The 20,709-nt window shown below is 38.6% G+C and overlaps 2 protein-coding genes across 2 annotated transcripts in view; one reads left to right on the top strand and one right to left on the bottom strand.

The window, feature by feature from the left end:
* The window catches only part of LOC121928042, a 25,626-nt gene extending 5,454 nt beyond the window's left edge, over positions 1 to 20,172 (top strand). Inside the window, 2 exon segments of the mRNA XM_042462229.1 lie at positions 5,085 to 7,480; positions 19,951 to 20,172. Coding sequence (XP_042318163.1) covers positions 5,085 to 7,480; positions 19,951 to 20,172 — 2,618 coding nt within the window.
* LOC121929051 (protocadherin gamma-A5-like) overlaps positions 1 to 20,709 on the bottom strand; it is a 177,596-nt gene that overhangs the window by 23,831 nt on the left and 133,056 nt on the right. The window lies entirely within an intron of this gene.

Raw genomic sequence — 20,709 nt, 5'->3', positions numbered from 1 at the left:
ATTATTATTATTATTATTATTATTATTATTATTATTATTATTATTATATCTGTCGAGGATGTGTGTCTATTTAATTAGCAATCTATTTTCGAAAAATAGGCAGCAGCAGAACACATTATTGGCATAGAATGCTATTTGAAAATGCTGAAATTCTGGACCATGCCAACAACTATCAGGTCAGAATGTGCAGGGAGACCATTGAAATCCACAAACACCAGGACAACTTCAACAGGAAAGATGAAACACTGAAAGTAAACCAAATTTGGCTACCAGTCCTGAAGAATAGCGAAAGTCCTGAACCAGAGCTGAGAATGCTGGACTGTCTCCCAGTCCATGATAGCAGAATAGAATAATGGTTCAAGTTAGACACTCAGAATGCATCTCACTCTAGCTTTTCCCCAGTGTGCATGTGCACATGCCTGAGGAGATCTGTGCATGAAGTTTCTGAAGACCAGTTCATAAAGGTTCTCACTGACACATTGGCCTTTCAATTCAATCACAGAGGTGGAGCCTTTGAAAATAAAGCTTGAATGGTATAAGCATGAACTGGTGGTTGCTGCTGAGAATCCTGTCTCATAATTCCAAGCTTTCCTTTGAGTGTTACTGAGATTACAGTCTTCCGATATTATGTATAACTACATTTTTAAAAGGACATCTTTAGGATGTTTTAGCTGTCCAGAAAGTATAAACTTAACCATAATTTTGGGGAACAATTGAAGTTCCATTCTACAAGAAAGCTGTATATACAACTGGGACTTTTCACATCGCAACACCTCACATTTCCCAGACATAGTACACTAGATAATTTTTTATCAACAACATGAACCTCAACAGCTAATAAATGAGTCAGAGTACAGACTTTACTGATAAACTTAGAAAGTATACATTATAAAATATGATCACTTACTTAATATGATTAGCTTACTTGCTGTTCACCGCTATGATCTTTGGAATAGCGGTATATAAATAAGACAAATTATTATCAACTTGTGGCTGTTTATTACAGTCCCCCCCTTCTATTTGTGTTACTGTTCAGTACAGTTGTGTCAAAAGGGTCAAATCTCTTTATGATGCTTGGGACCTATTCAAAATCACACAAATAAAGACTTAGCTAGGATGTATATCAAAGATCAGCAAGGAAAGTAGGTCACCAGCATGTTTAATAAGCTGTATAAAGGAAGATGTTACAGATAAATGTGCATAAACTGAAATTCTTGCCCATCTAATGTGAGCTCAAAAGAGTATAAACATGTACAAAGGAAAAGTAGTGATGTAAAAGCATATTGGAAACAGTGATAAAAATATTTTAAATACATTATTAGATAAAAGAAATATTTGGAGAATTGGATAACAATAAAATTAAAGAACCTTTGAAGTAAAGTAAGAAAACTGCAGAGATGAATTTATTATTTTCATCTGTCTCCCCAGAATTAGATATGGGGGAGATACCCATACCTAAACTAATGCTTCTAGGAGGGAAAGAGGGATTGAGGCCAATAGTAGTGACAAGAGAGAAAATTTAGGACTTCATTGACAAATTCCAAGCAAATAGATCACCTGGTTTTTATGGTGTCCACCCAAGAATTTTTAAAGAACTTGGAAAACTAAACTATGTATCTTCTATGTAACATGCAGTTTTATATTGGGCTACTCTAGTATCACCTCTAGGCTAGGCAGGAACCTGTGCTCCCTGTTGGTCACTATTGCCATGCTGTACCCACACTGGCCTTGTTGTATCTGGGTAATGGGTTTCTTTGTGAAGGTGAAGGGAGTCAGGGGATGAGGGGAAAAGGTGGATGAAAATCTGTTAGCTCCGATAGTTGATTCGGCAAATTAGTCACTTGCCTTCCACTGCTGCATTCAGCCAGCCCTGAAATCTCTCTCTGTCCCTCCCTCCACACTCTGAACCATCTTGGCACTGCCATGAGAACTTCTTCCCCCATTCCAAACTCATGCTTCAACTCAAGGCTGGGGATCTCTGGGATGGTCTCTCAACAGCCATGATGATCTCAGTACTCTCCTGAGTCAACTCCTTAGGGGAAAAAGTAGTTTTACAGATTAAAAACTGACTGAACAGGAACCAGAGAGCAGGACTAAATGGCCACTTTTTCAGTGAAGTCTCTAAGGGATCTATATTGCAACTGAGGCATTTTAATTTAATCATAGTTGACCAAAGTTCAGTAATAAGGTGGCCAGGTTTTCTAAAGATGTTAAATTATTCACCATGGTGAGTACATAGTTTATGAAGTGATCTGGAAGAGTCTCACCAAGCTGGGAGACTGGACAGTAAAGTGGCAAATTGGATTCAGTGTAAGGTAGTGTCAATTATTTACACTTTATCCATACAACAATGGGATTTGAATTGGCCATGACTGACCAAGAAAAGGGATCTTGGAGTTGTGGCAGAGAGCTAACTGAAAATGTGAACCCAATGTTCAGCTGCTGTAAAAATAGCAAATTCCATGTTGACGTAATTAGAAACGGAAATGAAAACAAATCTGCTAGTGTTGTACTGACATTATACAAATCCATAGAGCAAACACATCTGGATTTCACAGTTCTTTCCAACAAACCTGAAAATGGATACTCTAGAGATAAAAATAATGCAGGAAAAGGCAATCAAAATGATCAAGGGAGTAGAGCAGCTTGCCTTATGAGGATAGGTTATAACATTTTGGGCTGTTCAGCTAAGGGGGGAAAGGCAAATAAAGGAACAGATGATAGAGATATATAAAGCAGATAGGCATAAAAACATCTCCCTCATAATGCTAGATCTTGGGATTCTCCATTGAAGTTAAATGGGAGATGAGGACAGATCAAAGGAAGTACTTGTTTCCATAGTTTAGATTCCATAGAATCTGTGAAACAACCTGGACAAAGATACAGTCTTAACACATGCTTGTAAATAAGTTCACTTGTTTCAAAAAGGAGTACTGGCTGAATGGATTTACAAGAATAACAACACAGATAACACTCTACCAAAGACAAAACACATATAAGAGAAGGACACTGGGGACCGCAACTCTGATTCATTTAAAAGGAAGTGTAATACGGGTAAAAAAGGGGCAAGTGTCAAGACCAAGGAGTGAAGAGATGTTTCTGAGATCAAAGGATAGCCTTGGAATATTGGCAGGAAGACGGCCTTGGTCACAGTTGCCAACTTGGATAACTCTAAAGGAGGATTGGATGAATTCATGAAGGAAGAGGCCATCAAATGCTGCTAGTCAGGATGGCTTATATGTCAACTCTGGTATCAGAGGCAGCATGCTTCTGTCAGGGAGTGTGAGAGACAGGGTGCAGTTGGATTTGCATTCTGCTATTGGGCTTTCCATGGTCAATTCATTGACTACTGTTTAAACAGTAGTTGGCCTAGATAATCCTATAGTCTAATTCAACATGGATTTTATGTCCTTATTTTCATGTGACCATTAGCGATACGGATAAAAGTTCCCCACTGGTGAGCTCAGAGGTTCTTGTCTGCATCCAGGTGTGTGTTTTTTTGGAGGAAAATGAGTCTGTTCCTTTCGTTCTTTACTCTGTTCAGAACAGCATCTCCCCATCAAATGATCTTGTTCCCAGGGGAACAAGGGCTGGCTACTTAGACACATTGTTGGTGGGCTATGATGTCCTAAACTCTTGGCTTTTGTATCAGCTGTTGAAGGCCGCAAAACCATTGTTCACTGTGGTGCCCAAAAGAGAGATGTGAAAATCATGAGGCCAGTTAATAAATAGAATGCCATGAAACAAAGTCTGTTGTGGTTAAATATAATGGGCTTCATCCCCAGTCCATCTTTCCCATATTACTTGTTTTTCCAGAGGACAGACCCTCATATGGCCAACTGTTGCAGGTGCTTAGATTGTGAATTCCTGCATGGCAGGGGGTTGGACTGAATGGCCCTTGTTGTCTCTATGAGCTTTATCACACTAGTGAGATCCTGCAGGAAAACAGGATTTAAACGAGAGTTAAATTAAATTCGAATTTAAACAGAATCCACAAATTCAGGAAGTTTATCACACCAAATTGCTGTTAAAGTGACTGCTCCAGCCTGGTTGCTCCCTGTTCAGCATAGGACTGTGGCAACCAGACACCATGGTCCTGAGGCCAGTCCTGAATGGGCTGCCCATAAGGAGTGCGTTTTTTGCTCTCCTTTTGCCGTCGGCCATGGCACAACTTCAGCTCAATTTGGGATCATGTGTCATCTATCCACCATGCACCCAGATCAGCCTGAAGCTTTTGGTCCATTTGTCTTGGGCCACAGTTGGCTGCAGCAAATCTAGAAATACCCTATATCCTTCACTACTTTTAGCAGGTGTACAGGTTTAGTGTACAGTATTATCTAAAAAACTGACTTACAAGTTGAGAACATCAAGAGGAAACAGAGACAAGTTCATGAAGTTCTTTTATTATTTTGCACTGTAGAGAAATAATACTACATAGCCCTCTCTCCCAAAACCAGTAAAGTAAAAATAAAATAAAAAAATGGAAAATTGCTTTTGATCTTTGTACAATGCTACCTTCTTTTTACTGTCTTGCACTTACCTGTCATAATTGTGTGTCAAGAGTATTTAATTTTATAATATATTTTAAAAGTATTTGCTTTCCTTTCTGGGCTATCAAGCTCAGCAGCCTGAAGCAGCATCTAATGATTGGAAGCAAGGCCTGGATTGTTGGGCTGAACCTGCCTGAAACTCTGAGTTCATTAAATGGAGTAATATTTCCACAAATTTCCAGACAATTTCCATTATCCAAACCAATCTGTTTGCAATAATGGCTAAAAAGCCTTTCAGAGTAAGTGTAATACACTCTTGAGTTGCTATTTCAGGACAAATATACAGTCAGGGTGGTTTTAGCCACATTCAGCCACATGGTGGCAATACAGGAAAAGACATAAATGGAAAAATAAGAATTTTCTGTGTGAAGAAATCCACAGGGCGTTCTCAGCAGAACTGAAACAAGATGTCGAGATTTGGTCTGTGAAGGCAATAAGAACTGCAGAACAAAATTCATTTCTTCATCAGTAGAAATCTGACAAAAGCTTTATAACTGGGCCAGAAACTGAGGACTGAGTTCTGAAACATGGAAGACTGCTTCAGGAAGAAAGCAGGTCTGTATATTTTCCTTTTGTTGTTTGTGACTGAGGTTTTGTGTGTTTCCATTCATTATTCTGTGCCCGAAGAGAAGAGAAGTGGGTCCTTGGTGGCAAATGTGCTGAAGGATCTGAAACTGGGAATAGGGGAGCTCTCTGCTCGCAGAGCCCAGCTTGTTTCCAAAAGCTCTAAGGAATTTTTCCACCTTGATGCCCACTCTGGGAATCTCCTCATAAATGAGAAAATAGACAGAGAGGTTTTGTGTGGACAGACTGAGCCTTGCTTACTTCTCTCTCAAATTGTGCTTCAAGACCCTCTCAAAATCTATAGTATTGAAATGAAGGTAGAGGATGTAAATGACAATGCTCCCAAATTTTCTACAAATGATTTTCATCTGGAAATTCCTGAGAATGTTCCCATCAACACAAGATGCCCTTTGGAATCTGCCCAAGATGAAGACCTTGGAGAAAACAGCATCCAGAACTACACCCTGAGTCCCAATGAGTATTTTGATTTGGGTATAGAAAGCAAGAATGATGTACATCTCATTCTAATGAAAGCCCTAGACAGGGAGAAGGAGCCTCAGTTTGGGCTGACACTGATAGCTGTGGATGGAGGTGTACCACAGAGAACAGGAACAGTTCATATAAATATCACTGTCTTAGACATCAATGATAATTCCCCTCAGTTTGCTCAATCTGGATACAAAGTTAAGTTAAAGGAAAATTGTCCTCAGAATACTCTGGTCTCCAAAGTGGAAGCCAAAGATTTGGATTTTGGATCAAATGCAGACATCACCTACTCCTTTCACCGAATGCCTGAAAAAATACACACACTATTTCATTTGAATGAAAAGAATGGGGAAATCACAGTTCTGGGAGAAATTGATTATGAAAAAGAAACCAATTATGACATAAAAATCAAAGCAATTGATGGAGGGGGTCTCTCTGGGTACTGCAGTATTCTGGTAGAGATTGAGGATGTGAATGATAATGCTCCAAAAGTCTCAGTCATCTCCACCAACAGCCCCTTGCCAGAGGATTCTCACTTGGAGACACTTGTTGCCCTTTTCAGCGTCACAGACGAAGACTCTGGAGACAATGGTAAAACTGTCTGCTCTGTCGCTATGGACCTGCCTTTTATATTAAAACCGACTGTGAACAATCTTTACCAGCTTGTGATACAAAGTCCCCTCGATAGAGAGCAGATTTCTGAATATAATGTCACTATTATAGCCACGGACCTGGGCTCCCCTAGATTGACTTCAGCAAGAATGATTAAGGTGCAGATCTCAGATGTCAATGATAACACACCTGTATTTGAAAAGTCTTTATTTGAGATGCAGGTTCAAGAAAATAATATTCCAGGATTGCTAATTGGCTCAGTCCGTGCTCTTGATATGGATGTGGAGCAGAATGCCAAACTGACCTATTCCCTTTTGCCTGGGAAAGTTGATGTTGGTCCTGTAGCCTCTTACATCTCCATCAACTCTGAAACTGGGAACATCTATGCCCTCAGATCTCTGGACTATGAGCAGATAAAAGATTTCAAAGTCACAGTGAGGGTAACAGATCATGGTACTGTTCCCTTGAGCTCAGATGCAATTATTCATGTCCTTGTCATAGATGAAAATGACAATGCTCCCTTCTTCCTCTATCCCCTTCAGAACAGCACATTACCCTGCAATGAGCTGCTCCCCAAGATGGCTGAGGCTGGGTATTTGGTCACCAAAGTGGTGGCTGTGGATCGAGATTCTGGTCAGAACTCTTGGCTTTCTTATGAACTGCTGAAGGCCACAGACCCAGGCCTTTTCAGCATAGGAGCCCAGAATGGAGAAGTGAAAACAAGGAGGCCACTAACTGAGCGAGACACGAGCAAACAGAAGCTTATTATTGTGGTCAGAGACAATGGTGTCCCTTCTCAGACCAGCACTGCAACACTCAATATACTTCCAGTGGATGGCTTTTCTGATCCTTATCTGAAAGTGGTGGATGTCCGTCCACAGGAGCATGAAGATGAGGGAACCTTGACCATGTATTTGGTGGTTTGCCTGGCGTCCGTCTCTTCTGTGTTTCTGCTTTGCATTATTTCCTTTGTTGTTATCAAAACATGCAAACGAGATCCCAGAGGCACTTTTATTGCTGCCCCTCCTCACTTTTCCAGACCTAATATTCCAGAAAACTGTACCGATTCTCAGAGTGGTTCACTTTCCAGGAATTATCAATATGATGTTTGCTTAACTGGTGGATCTTTAAGCAGTGAGTTCAGATTTCTTCGACCTCTCGTTCCTGTTTTTTCTGTGGCGGATCCAAACATACTTGTGAACCATAACACTTCTACGGGTTCTCAAGACCAACCTGAACATTTGGAAGACAGTAAATCAAGAGAACAGGTGAGAGATTGCTATCATCGAACATGACTTTTCTTTAGCCATCACTCACATTTAATATTTGTTACCTACCATTTATCATCTTGTCAATAAAATATATTGTGGCTAGTGAAAGAGAGCAGTGGTTTTTAAGTGGCTAACCACCACCAACACCACCATCATATTTATATCCCACCTTTTTCTTCAGTGTAGGAAAAATAGACCAACACCTCCCGATCCTGGGATTATGAACTTGTTTTATCTCTATTCAGGCTTTTAATATACATGAGAAATATATATGTTTTATATAAGGGAATCTCCCTCTATGCATGGAAATTGTTAGGAGGAAGAGAAGAAAAAACAGTTTCCATGGAGGGTGTCCATGTGACTTGGAACTAAGGACGTGAATATCTCTTAGACCTTTCCCCCCTTTTTCTGATATTTCTACTTTCATTTTTTACCTCCTTGTTTCATTCATTGTGAGACTTTGCATTTTTTTTCAGTTACTGAAATTCACACAAATTTTTAATGTATTTTTTCTAATTAGTGTCCTTATTTGCACAACATACCTAATTTACACAACTTTCCCAGTTTGAATGCAGTTCTCCCTGCAGTCGTGTATAATTCAGCTATTCAGATTTTCAGACATGCGCAGGAGTCAATATGACTTCTATCTGTATGTACGAGAAGAGCTGGCACTCAAATAAGCACCTTGGATAATCACTAATAGGGATGAAAAAAATAATCTAAAATGTTTGGAAAATGGATGAAATACAAGTTTTTCAATTGTCGAAAAAGTGTAAGAAAAAGAATTCTGCATTGACAAGAATCAATCAAAATTTGCACATGATAACACAAAAGAAAGCCCAAAACGAGAGGAAGAGGAAAATATGGATACAAAAAATTGGGAGAAACTTTATGATTTCATAAGGGAAAAATGGCCTAACATACAAAATATAATTTAAAAGATACTTAAGAAAAGTAAGAAAGAATTGGAAAAAATAAGGGAATTATTAGTAGTTAAGAATATGTGTGGATAATATGGAAAATAAGATGAGGAAATAGGAAAATAGCGAAAAACACAAAACTAAATAGTAATATTACATAAGATGATATAAGATAAGCAGAAGGATTGGGAAAATGAAATGGAAAAAGGGTTGACTGAAGGAAGTCGTGTATTTGTTAAGTGTTAGAAGATGCATAGAAAGAGAGAAAGTGATGAGTGATGTGATGTATGTTAATGGATTTGTCTTATATGTCTTATATGTTTGTATTAAAATTTAAAAAAAAAATTTAAAAAAAATTGCACATGGTTGTTTTGCATACAAACCAGCATTTTTGTTTTGCACTGGAAACAGCCTTTCTGTGTGGAAACCATTTCAATGCAGAAATATTAATTCCTGCACAGAAAATGATGTTTTCTATGCAGAAAGTACTGTTTTCTATAAAAACCAACCACGTGTGAATTTTACACAAAATAAATAGGGTTGCCATCCCTGAGGACCTCCAAACCAGGAAAAATGTAAGACAAGGTTTAAAAATGTAGGACCTACATTTTTAAACCTTGTCCAAGGCCTTTCTGGGGCCTGGGAGACAGCGTCTCCCAAGCCCCAGCCAGGCCTCGGAGGACTCTGCGATCATGGAGCCGCCTCCAGAGCCTCGCTGGGGGGGGGAATCCCGGGGCGGGGCCAAACCGGGGCGGGACCGTGCGGACCCGCCCCAAACCGGGAAAGTCCCACCCCCAGGCGGGATATGGCAACCCTAAAAATAAATCCCCAAGTACAGCAGTACATCTCCAATCAGTGGGTTTATTCACTCTGTTATAATGCAAATGATTCAGTGCAGCCTTGAGAGCCTTGTGATAGCCTTGATCTTTTTGTCCTGTAATCAGTTTCCTGACCAGTCATTATCTAAAACTTTTTAGATTAACATAATTAGAAAAAGGTTTCATGTAGAAAGCAAGGGGAAAGATTATTGCTTATTTAATTAATAATTAATAATTTGTTTTATTTATATACCGCTATTCCAAAGATCATAGCGGTGAACAGCAAGTAAGCTAATTAGCAAGTAAGCTAATTTGCCCCCAACAGTCTGGGTACAGAGAACTGAAACAGCCTCTGATGAAGAAAAGGAGCAGCAACTATGAGCACTTACTTGCTCTTTAGCTTTAGATTAGCAAAATAGGTAGAAACAATGGAACGGAGATGTAACAGGAGAAATCTAAAGGGAATGTTGACTAAGTGAGAATTCCATAATGGAAGAAGATGGCTTACTGAAGATATATTGTCCGAGGGCCCTATAAAAATAGAGACCGTCAATCTAGATTTGCTCCACAGATTCTGAGATGTTATAATCCCTAGGTCAGTGATGGAGAACCTTTTAGAGACTGAGTGCCCAAACTGCAACCCAAACCCCACTTATTTATCGCAAAGTGCTGTGTCCCTCTGGATTTCTAGTGACAAACTCTAGTGAAGTCTGTGTTGGGATGATGGTGCATGTACCCACAGAGAGGGCTCTGAGTGCCACCTCTGGAATGTGTGCCATAGGTTCGCCATCACTGCCATAGGGGAAAATGATGTAGATTTTTAAACATTATGCATCCCCATTCATAAGCCACACATGACATTTTTTTCCTATTTATAATATTATGGCCCTATACAGACAGCCAAAATAAAGCTGCTTCAAGTCACTTTGGAGGTATGGTGTTCCAATGATACATGCGTCCTAAGAGTCTGGAAGCTGCACCAAAGCTGCACTCCAGTCCTTAGGAGTGGAGCGTGGCTTTGGTGCGGCTTCTGGACTCTTAGGATGCATGTATCATTGAAACACCATATCTCCAAAGTGACTTTATTTTGGCTGTCTGTATCAGGCCTTTGAAATGGAACCCAGTTTAGAAACATTAAAATGTCTTGAATTCCAACTTTTCTCTAAACTGTCTTTTTGGGTATTGCAGATATTATTAAGATATGCATGAAGGTTCTTGCTGAAATGCTGACCTTTCAGTTCACTAACAGAGGCTTTTGGAAATAAAGTTTGATATAAGCTTGATATATTACTGGAAAATTCTAGGATTGGTCTCAAACCATGAAGCATTTATTAAAGGTGAAATGATGGGCCCAGGGAAATGTTATCATATAAAGACATCTTATTGGAGGAAAATAATATATATAGGTTGAAGTGAAGAAAAGAATTCTTGAAGGAAGGAATTATTTCTCAGTGGTTTACTCACTGACAGTTAAAATGACAGAGCAAAGATGGATCTTAAACTGGAAGTTGTGGATCTTATGAATATGGACTTGAATAAGATACTATTCTCAAGTGACAGTCACGGGACAGCAAAACTGTATAAACTGCTACCAGAAAGAGACATGGAAAATGAAATAATAATAGAACCTATAATTCAGTGGATACAAAACTGTGGTTATACAATCTAAAGTGGACAATGGACAGTGGAGAAAGTTGTGGAACAGAGATTTGAAATTTGCTAAGATTTAAGAGGAAAACTTCTATAAAATGCTTTATAGATGGCACTGGATACTAGCAAAAATAGCTAAGATGGCAAAAAACATGAAAGAGAGTAGAATCATAGTCATAAAAACAAAGAGTTGGAAGTGACCACAAGGACTCACGCCAATCCCCTGCCATGCAGGAATAGACAATCAAAGCACTCCCAACAGATAGCCAGTCCATCTGCCTTGGTCCAGGCCTCGGAAGTGAAGATCTGCTGGACCTGATCCTATTCCTCACCACCACTCCCTTCTCCTTTTGTGTCATGTCTTTTAGATTGTAAGCCTCAGGGCAGGGAACCGTCTGACTAAAAAATTTATGTACAGCGCTGTGTAAATTTACAGGGCTTTATAAATAAAGGTTAATAATAATAATAATAATCCAACCTCTGTTTAAAAACCTCCAAAGAAGTAGACTCCACCACACTCCACTGTCAAACAGCTCTTACCATCAGGAAGTTCTTCCTAATGTTGAGGTGGAATCTCTTTTCCAGTAATTCAAATCCATTGCTTCAGGTCCTGTTTTCTGGTGCTACAGTAAACAAGCTTGCTCCACTCTCAACATGACATCCCTTCCAATAATTAAAATGGGCTATCATAACACCTCTTAACCTCTTTTTCTGCAAGCTAAACCTACCCAGCTCCCCAAATCTGACCTCACAGGGCATGATTTTCAGACCTTTCACAATTTTGGTCATACTCCTTTGGACACACTGCACCTTGTCAACATCCTTTTTGAATTGTGGTGCCCAAAACTGGACACAGTATTCTAGGTGAGGATTGACCAAAGCAGAATAGAGTGGTATTATTACTTCTCTTGATCTAGACACTATACCTCTATTGATGCAGCCTAGAATTGCATTGGCTTTGTTAGTTGCCATATCACACTGTTGACTCATGTTTGACTTGTTGTCTACTAGGAATCCTAGATCCCTTTCACATTTACTGTTGTCAAACTAGGTGCCCCCGTTCCTATATCTGTGCATTTCATTTTTTTCTGCCTAACTGTTGAAATTCATTTTGTTAGTTTTGGCCCAGCTTTCAACTCTGTTAAGATCATTTTATATTGATAGTTGAAGGTTCTTGCTGTGATATATATAAACAGGTTAATTGATAGTGTAGGAATGTAAGTTTAAAACTGTAGATTACAAGGAAAATTAACTGCTTAGGAAGAAATGAAAAAGAGTATAGTCGTAAAGCATGATATACTAACATATAAAGTGTTGCAGAATATTAGAAGTTTGGTTAAGGTCTGAGAGGATAGCAAATGTTATACATTTTTGTATGTAAAGATGCGTACAAATAGGAAATAGAAAGATATTGTAAAAGTGTGAGAAAACTGAATTAAAAAGTAATTTTTAAAGAAGGTAACAACACTTGAATTCTGCAACTACGGATGTAATTTAGTGGTTAATCCTAGGAACCCCCACCTTATATTTTCTTTTCCTGTTAACTTTTTAAATTAACTTTACAGATTAACAGCTTTTTAAAAAAATAACTTTTATTTATATTTTTAAAATATCTATTTTAAATATTTAATCTGTACTGTTTTCAATAAGCTGTAATCAGTCTTTAGCAACTTGTACATAAGGATAGATAGACAGACAGACAGATCTTGAGATCGGAGAAATCAAAGGGGAATTTAAACCAAGCGTGGGGATGCTATATGATGAACAGGGGACCTTACTGTGATCAGGACAAACTAAACATTGAAAGAAATACACTTGACTTGTTCTGAAATAAATGACAGTGCTACATCATGTTATTCTCCTACTTGACCTGTATTCTGGACAAGAGACCATTGTAAAGACACAATATGGAAAAACAGGCTGGTTTTCATCAGCAAAAGGGTTAGACATGGATGCATTTTATCACCTGTCTGTTTAATTTATACGCAGTACATACTGTGTGGAACATCAACAGTTTAATATATGTTGATGACGCCATTTTATTTACTGAAAACAGCAAAGACTTTCAACAACTACTGATGAAAGATAAGGAAGAAAATGCAAAAGGAAGGTTACAGTTCAATATTAAGAAGGCAAAATAATGACCACAGATGAGATACTTGGCTAATTCAATTGGGTAATGAGTCACCTATGGTAATTAAATTTAAATTTGGTAAGGAAGACAGATTTTCTGTACTTTGGCTCAGTCATTAATCCAAATGGAGACTGTAGTCAAGACTAAGACATGGAAGGGTGACTATCAAGGAATTAGATATGATCCTCAGCTATAAAGATAGATAGTTAAATACCAAAGTCAGAATCATCAAGGCCTTAGTATTTTTGATTTCAGTATGTAGATGTGAAAGCTGGATAGTGAAGAAAGATGACAGGAAGAAAATCAACTCATTTTAAATGTGATGCTAGAGGAAACTTCTTTAGATACTGTGAACTGCTAAAAACAACAATAACAGATAAATGGGACCTAGAGCAAATAAAGCCAGAACTCTTTCTAGAAGACAAGATGACTAAACTGAAGCTGTTGTACTTTGGACATGTCACAAGATGGCAGAACTCATTGGAAAAGACTATAATGCTTGGCAAAGTGGAAGGCAGTAGGAAAAGAATTACACACTACAGATGGACTGATTCAGTCAAGGAAGCCACAGCCCTGATTTTGCAAGACATGAGCAGGGCAGTTGATGATCATGGCTGTTGGAGACCTCTCATTCATTGGGTCAACATAGGAGGAAGTCAACTTGATGGCAACAACAACAACAACAACAACAACAACAAAATGAATAAATAAATAAAATAGTAGTAAATAAAATATTAATTTATTACACATCCCTGAGATTCTGATATGATAATTAAAAATACACGAAATCATCTTAGTTTCAAAAATGTAAATATAATAAAATCATTTTGGGAACAATTTGTGTCTCACTGTGCAAGAAAGAAATTCATACTTCCAGTACCGTCAGGTACACTGACAATTCTCTTCCAACACACACCTCAATGACAAATGATTTAGTAAGAGTCCAAAGATTCCTGGCAAAGTTTAAGACAAGAGTATTAGTAACTATTATAAACACTGGTGATAATTATTACAACATATTCTCCAAATGGGCTGAAATAACCTAAAGACACCAGATCCTGTCTGATCTAGTTAGTACTTGGTTGGGGGGGCCATCAATGAATACCAGGCACTGTAGGTTATATTTCTGAGGAAGAAACTGGTAACACTATCTATGAATATTCCTTGTCAAAGAAAACTCTGTGAAATTCATGGGGATACCATAAGTCAACAGGCAACTTGAAGGTGCACACACACATCTTCCAACTACCGTGCATTAGCTGAGATGGCCACATTTAATCCTGTGCATTTCTGGTTTCTCAGCTGGTCCTAAAGTATCACACTTTCCTTCTTTTGGCCACTCTGTTGCTTGCATCTGTTGCTGTTTGCCATGAAGTCAGCAAAGACTACTAGTGTAACCTCATTACTACATGCGGCTTTTAAACTGCGATTAGACCCAGAAATAAAGTGGCTTTGGCAATACGTATCGTATGAAATTGCCTCTGACGTGTAGCTGCTGCATCCCACAGGCGTAGTTAGGGTTTCCCTTTTCATTGACGAGGGAAACCTGTCGAAGAGCTTGCAATTGTTCTAACTGGTGGTGCAGTGGTTAAATGCTGGTACTGAAGCCACAAGATTGTGAGTTTGATCTTGGAGCGCTCCAAGATTCACTCATCCATCCATCCTTTCATAGGACCTTATCACACGAGGCACTTACAGCGCTGGAATCATGGCCCAAACACTTCAGAGGTACAGAGGTGGGATCACAGGCCTTGCTTCTGAAGCCTCACTGAAGCACGTCCCGCACTTCTCCCGTCAAATTGTTCACGGAGCAGCCATTTCTGTAATAATGGGATCTTCTGTTATGCAAAAAATGGCTGCTCCATGAACGCTTTGACAACGGAAGAACAGCGAAATACCTCAGCGAAATGACATTTGAGAAGTGTGACTGGTTTATTTAATTGTTTGGGCCATGAATTCAGCACAGTAAGTGCCCCATATGATAAGGGCCATAGGTCAATAAAATGAGTACCCAATTAGCTTACAGATTGTAAACTGCTTAGAGAGTGCTGAGTTCACTGATAAGTGGTACAGAAATGTACATGCTGTTGGTGTATAGTCCCCAGGTGTAAAATATTGCTACCAGGGCAGTTGGATTATTGGCAGTCATGTGGTTTCAGTATCCCTTCCTCTCCCCCTGCCTTCCTGCCTCATTATTCCCAAGCAGCCTGGTTACCTTTATTTTATTTTTCCTATTTCTTTTCTTCTTCTTCTAACTTAAGTTGTAGTAGAGGAGCTCTGGAAAGGTGCAATTTTTTTTTGAAAATAAATATAAATACAAATAAAATTTAAAAAATGGAAGGCATGCAGGACAAGGTTTAGAGGGGAGGTGGGGCTAAGGGGAAAAGAGTGAGATGGCAGCAGTTGTGGGGTTACAAAGACATGTGGTGATGTGGTGAATATAAGCAAGTATAATTCTGTTTTCATTTACAAATGTAATTGCAATGAAAAATCCCCTAAAACTAGAGGTTACAAATGAACTTCAAAGTGAAAAAACTTTCCACTCAATTGTTTCAGCAGAAAAGAAGGGAGAGGAAGAGTGGAATTGCTATAAGGACAGGATGCTGGGATGTTGGACCAGTTTAAAAATGCTTTTTAATGTATGTTTTTTTAAAATGTTTTTAATTGTACTGTTTTTTAATACTGTGAAGCCACTCAGAGTCTCAGTCCTGGGAAAAGAACGGGATACAAATAATAATAATAATAATAATAATAATAATAATAATAATAATAATAATAATAATAATAGCAACTTGCCTTTCTGGTAGGGTCAGGGCAAGAGCAAGAGAAACGGCAAACCACACACTTCAGCAGCCTGAAGGAGATCCACTTTGGATTATAGCACACACAAAACTCTATACCAGGCTCTCTCTCAAGCTGTCTATCAGAGACAAACAGATTTCCCCCCTCTAATTTTCCCAAAACAGATATTGTAGAGAAGCATTACTGGTTTGAAAATATTTTTTTCCTTCTCTTTCAGTTCTGATTTTTGCTTGTTTTTCAGATTTGCACAGATCTTATGTTTGAAGGCTTGCTTTTACTTGTTTTCTTCTCTGTTTCTTATTTACTAATCCTCTCTCTGAGTTTGCATGTGCCAGTGTGGCACAGTGCCATAGGAAAGAAATTGTAACTTGTGGATCAACACAGGGAAGAATTTACTGACTGGTTACTTTGGGTTTTTCTACAGAGAAATATTCTGTTTCCATAAACAATGAAATCACATGCTTCTACTCATAGTATTCAATAACATTGCTATAGTCTGATTTACAATAAAAACATAGTAAGGAACACTGTAACACCTTTGAGATTGAGAAAAATATCTAACATAACAGTTGAATCTGTTAAATGGATCAGAAGCCATGAAAGCTTATTCTAACAAAACCTTTTTTTAAAGAGATTATCACGGTGGGATTTCTGGGTTCAATAATCTCTTTAATTAGTCTCAAGATTGCTACAGGATGCATGTACCTCCACTCAGAAGTAATCCACAAGGAGATCACTAGGACTTATTTCTAGTGAGACATTCTTAAAGGCTATTGAACAACATGGATTTTTTTTAGTGACAAATTATGTTTTTGTAACTATGGCTTTCTTAACTAATTTTATTTTATTTATTCCCTGGAGCTAAAAATATAGTACCTTATTCTCCTTCCCACTCATCCACTTATATTTTTATTCTAACACCAACCTTGTGAGGGATAGTATCATTTAAAATCCACAAAACAGTGATACCTTTATAGGTCCAACCAAAATGCACATTACACATGTTGCAAGCTTTTGAAGCTCCGCTGGCTTCTTCATCAGGCAAAGGTGTTAAAAATGATACATGGGCCTGTTACAGACTGCCAAAATAAAGCTGCTTCGGGTCTCTTTGGAGGTATGCTGTTTAAATGATGCATGCACCCTAAGAATCCAGAAGCTGCACCAAAAGCTGGACTCCGGTGCTTAGGAATGGAGTGTGGCTTTGGCACGACCTCCGGACTCTTAGGACCCATGCGTCATTGAAACAGCATACCTCCAAAGAGACCCGAAGCAGCTTTATTTTGGCAGTCTGTAACAGGCCATGAAAAAGAAAGAAAAAGGGGGAAATGATTATGTTTGGCATAGCTCTGTGTTTGGTCAAGATGTTGTTGTTGTTGTCGTCATCAGTTCAGATGGTAAGGAAGGGTATCCATGCAGGTGAGCCCCTCTTTCCTCTGGCCATGTGGGTACTAGGAGATTTATTCAAGGAAATAAGCTTTACATTTCATTAACAAGACAAAAGGCTGCTGCCTTTGACAGCCAGTTTGTCTGAATCATTTGTGAGGCTATAAGCACTTTATTAAGAAGAGAACACTGTGAGGTGTATTATATGGGAAAGCTATATAATATGCATGGAGCAGAGGGTGGGTATGAATACATAGTTCATGCACTCACCATGGATCTCATAGAAAACTAATTTTGAGCAGTTTTTTAAAATAATTAAATAAATAAATAAATAAATCAGGCTTCCCTAAACTCAGTATATAAATTCCTGTGTTCGTCTCCTTAAAATAGTAGCTTTATGAGCTTTTCTTCTTTAATAGTCTTTGACCTCTTGAAAACATGTGTTCCAGTTTTCATTTCATAAAATGTTGAAGGGTATGTTCAAAGAAAAAAAATATCTCCATGTTGGGAAGTGGTAATGTACTATTTTGCAGCACAGAATAGATAATCTGGCAGGACTGGCTATCCTTGAGGTTTGAAACCATTTAGCAAAGGAATCACAAGAAGAAGAAAAATAAAAGCAATTATTCAGGATTTGCAAAATTTCAATATTGAGAGGGAAAAGCCATCATTGTTACTATCAAGTCTAACTATAGAAAAGGTAATACTTCTCTGGAAATTTCGGAATGGATAGTCAACTTCAGTAGTTGCCCAATTTAAAAACAACAACATGGATCTAAATGGGACAGAGGTTGTAAGTATGAAAATATCAGCCAAGCCTAGTTGTTTTAACTTTTATTTTCCTGAAGGTTGTTTTAACTTTTATTTTCCTGTATGTTGTGGCATGGCACAAGTCCCCCCTCAATTCAATGCCAGGGGGAAAAACATGGTTCCTAAAACATTAGAAAATGGTTTGCAAGGAGGTATCCACTGAGAAAGCTGGACTGGTTTCTAAGAGCACCAGCTAATATTTCCACCTGATTAATCATTCTCGGCACTTGATATTTTAGGACAAAATAGATTGATAAGCTCTGTGTGATTAGAAGGATAATTTTGTTCTAATAAAACCGTGTTGCAGTTGCCGAAGCTGAAACAGTGAAGCCGAAGGCTTTCATGGCCGACATCCATAGTTTTTTTGTGGGTTTTTTTGGGCTGCACAAGAATTCCAGCCACCACCCAGGACAAAAAAGATGCACAATCAAAACACTGGTAGACCGGGCAAAACGCATCTGTGAACCCCACTTCTTGGAAGATGTACTGAAGCACCTGGACCGGGATCTACAGGCTAATGGTTATTCCAGCTCAGACATCAGAAGGGCTGTCAGCCCCAGGAAAACCCAGAGGAGTGCAGACAAACAACCACCCAAAGGGAAGGTATTTTTACTATATATCAAAGGAGTCACAGACAGAATAGGGAAACGAGTGAAGAAACACATCCTACAAATGGTTTACAAACCAACAAAGAAAATCCAGCAAATGCTTCGGTCAGCCAAGGACCAGAGAGACCCTCTTACAGCCACAGCAGTTTACCGCATACCATGCAGCTGCAGACAGGTCTACATAGGAACCACCAAACACAGTGTTCAAACACAAAGCAAGGAACATGAGAGACACTGCAGACTGGGTCAGCCAGAAAAATCAACAGTAGCAGAATATGTTACAAACCATCCTGGGCATAAAATACTGTTTGAAAACATTGAAATTCTGGACGATGCCAACCACTACCATGTCAGGATGCACAGGGAAGCCATTGAAATCCACAAACATCTGGATAATTTCAACAGGAAAGAGGAAACCCTTAAAGTAAACAAGGTTTTGCTACCAGTCCTGAAAAATAGAAAGACGAAGACTCAACAAATGCAAATGAGAAATCTCCCAAGGTCAGTGGTTTCCCAGCAGACAATGAGCATTAATCAAGCAGACACTAATCCTCTTTTGCATACCCTCCTACCCTGAGGCCTGCCATTAGCAACAGAACAATACACCTGCAAATCACTCCGCCTTTCCCAGGGTCACACAGTCCATATATACCCAATTCCTTTCCAGGCAAGCATTCTCTGAAGATGCCAGTCACAGATGCTGGCGAAAAGTCAGGAATAAACTCTTCTAGAACATGGCCATGTAGCCCGAAAAACCCACAAAAAACTAATAATTCTTCTTGCTCTCAAAAAACCAAATCTGTTCTAATTATTTGAAAGGACTCTAATGGATACCCAATCTCTTTTGGAGAGGGCTCAGGTTCACATAAAGAATATAGCATTATTCAGAAGAATACATTTAGTCCTAATGGTCATTATGGAATACATGTGCAAAGCCACAGTAATGATAACAAATATGCACAATTGGTATTGGAGGAAACAGCTTAATTATGAGTTTAATTCCACAGACGACTTTAATTTTGTAGGTGAAGAGATCCTCAAAAGAAGGAGAATAATACAATAATCACTGTTCTGGAGGCCAACAATAAGTTTCTCTAGTTTGGAAAATTTATTTACCAAGTGATACCTTGCTCACAAGACATCAATAGCTTGCAGCAAGTGTCGAAAATCTGGGTTTCTATACAGGTGCAGAATATTTGCTATATGGAGATCATGCACCTTAAATAAGCACTCTGGCTAACGCTGAGTAGAGAAACCTTCCCCATAAATGGTGTATCTTATAACTTCCTTCAACTGTTCCTGTAAAATTAGCCAGTGTGCTTATTTAATGTGTTCACTATAGCAGTGCATAAATGAGTATAATGTGTATGAGATGAACATCAGAGCCACAGATGGAGGAACACGCTTTACTGTCTGCAAAGTCATTTTGGAGCTTGTGGATGATAATAACAGTGCCCCAGAGGTGACCAAAACATCCATCACTAGTCTCTTCCCAGAACAGTCTTCCTCAGACACTTTGGTGGTCCTCTTCTGTGTTACAGATAGGGACTCTTCAGACAATTAACTGCCTGTACCATTGAGACAAAACTGTCCTTTGTGCTAAACATCACTGACAACAATTATTACCAGATTGTGACAGCTTTTGGAGTGAAAGCAAATGTCCAACATCACTATCATGCCTTATGATATGCAGTTATGGGAAAACAATAGACCATGCCTGCTAATGAGCTCAGTCCAAAAGGCTGAACTGGACAAATATTTTTGTAGAAAAAGTGAGGAATGGACATGCATCATCATGTATCTCAATAATTTATGAAAGTGGAAAGTTGCATGCCTTAAAATGTACAGAGTGAGATGGAAAAAAAAAGATTTCTATGTACATCTCAGAATAGGTTTGGTTCTATTCAGCTCAAAGGTTATTATCAAAGTTCATATCTGCTCATAAGACAATTTCTAGTACAAAAGAGCTATTTTGGAATTATTCTTAAATAGAAATATACAACCTTAGTGGTTGGAGATGCATTCAGCCACAGGGTGGCAATATAGGCAAACCTATAACTGTAAATGCAGATTTTTTTGTGTGTGTGTATAAAGAAATTCA

This window comes from Sceloporus undulatus, chromosome 4, assembly GCF_019175285.1.
Source record: "Sceloporus undulatus isolate JIND9_A2432 ecotype Alabama chromosome 4, SceUnd_v1.1, whole genome shotgun sequence".
NCBI lineage: Eukaryota > Metazoa > Chordata > Lepidosauria > Squamata > Phrynosomatidae > Sceloporus > Sceloporus undulatus.
This window is presented reverse-complemented; position numbering and strand designations above follow the sequence as displayed.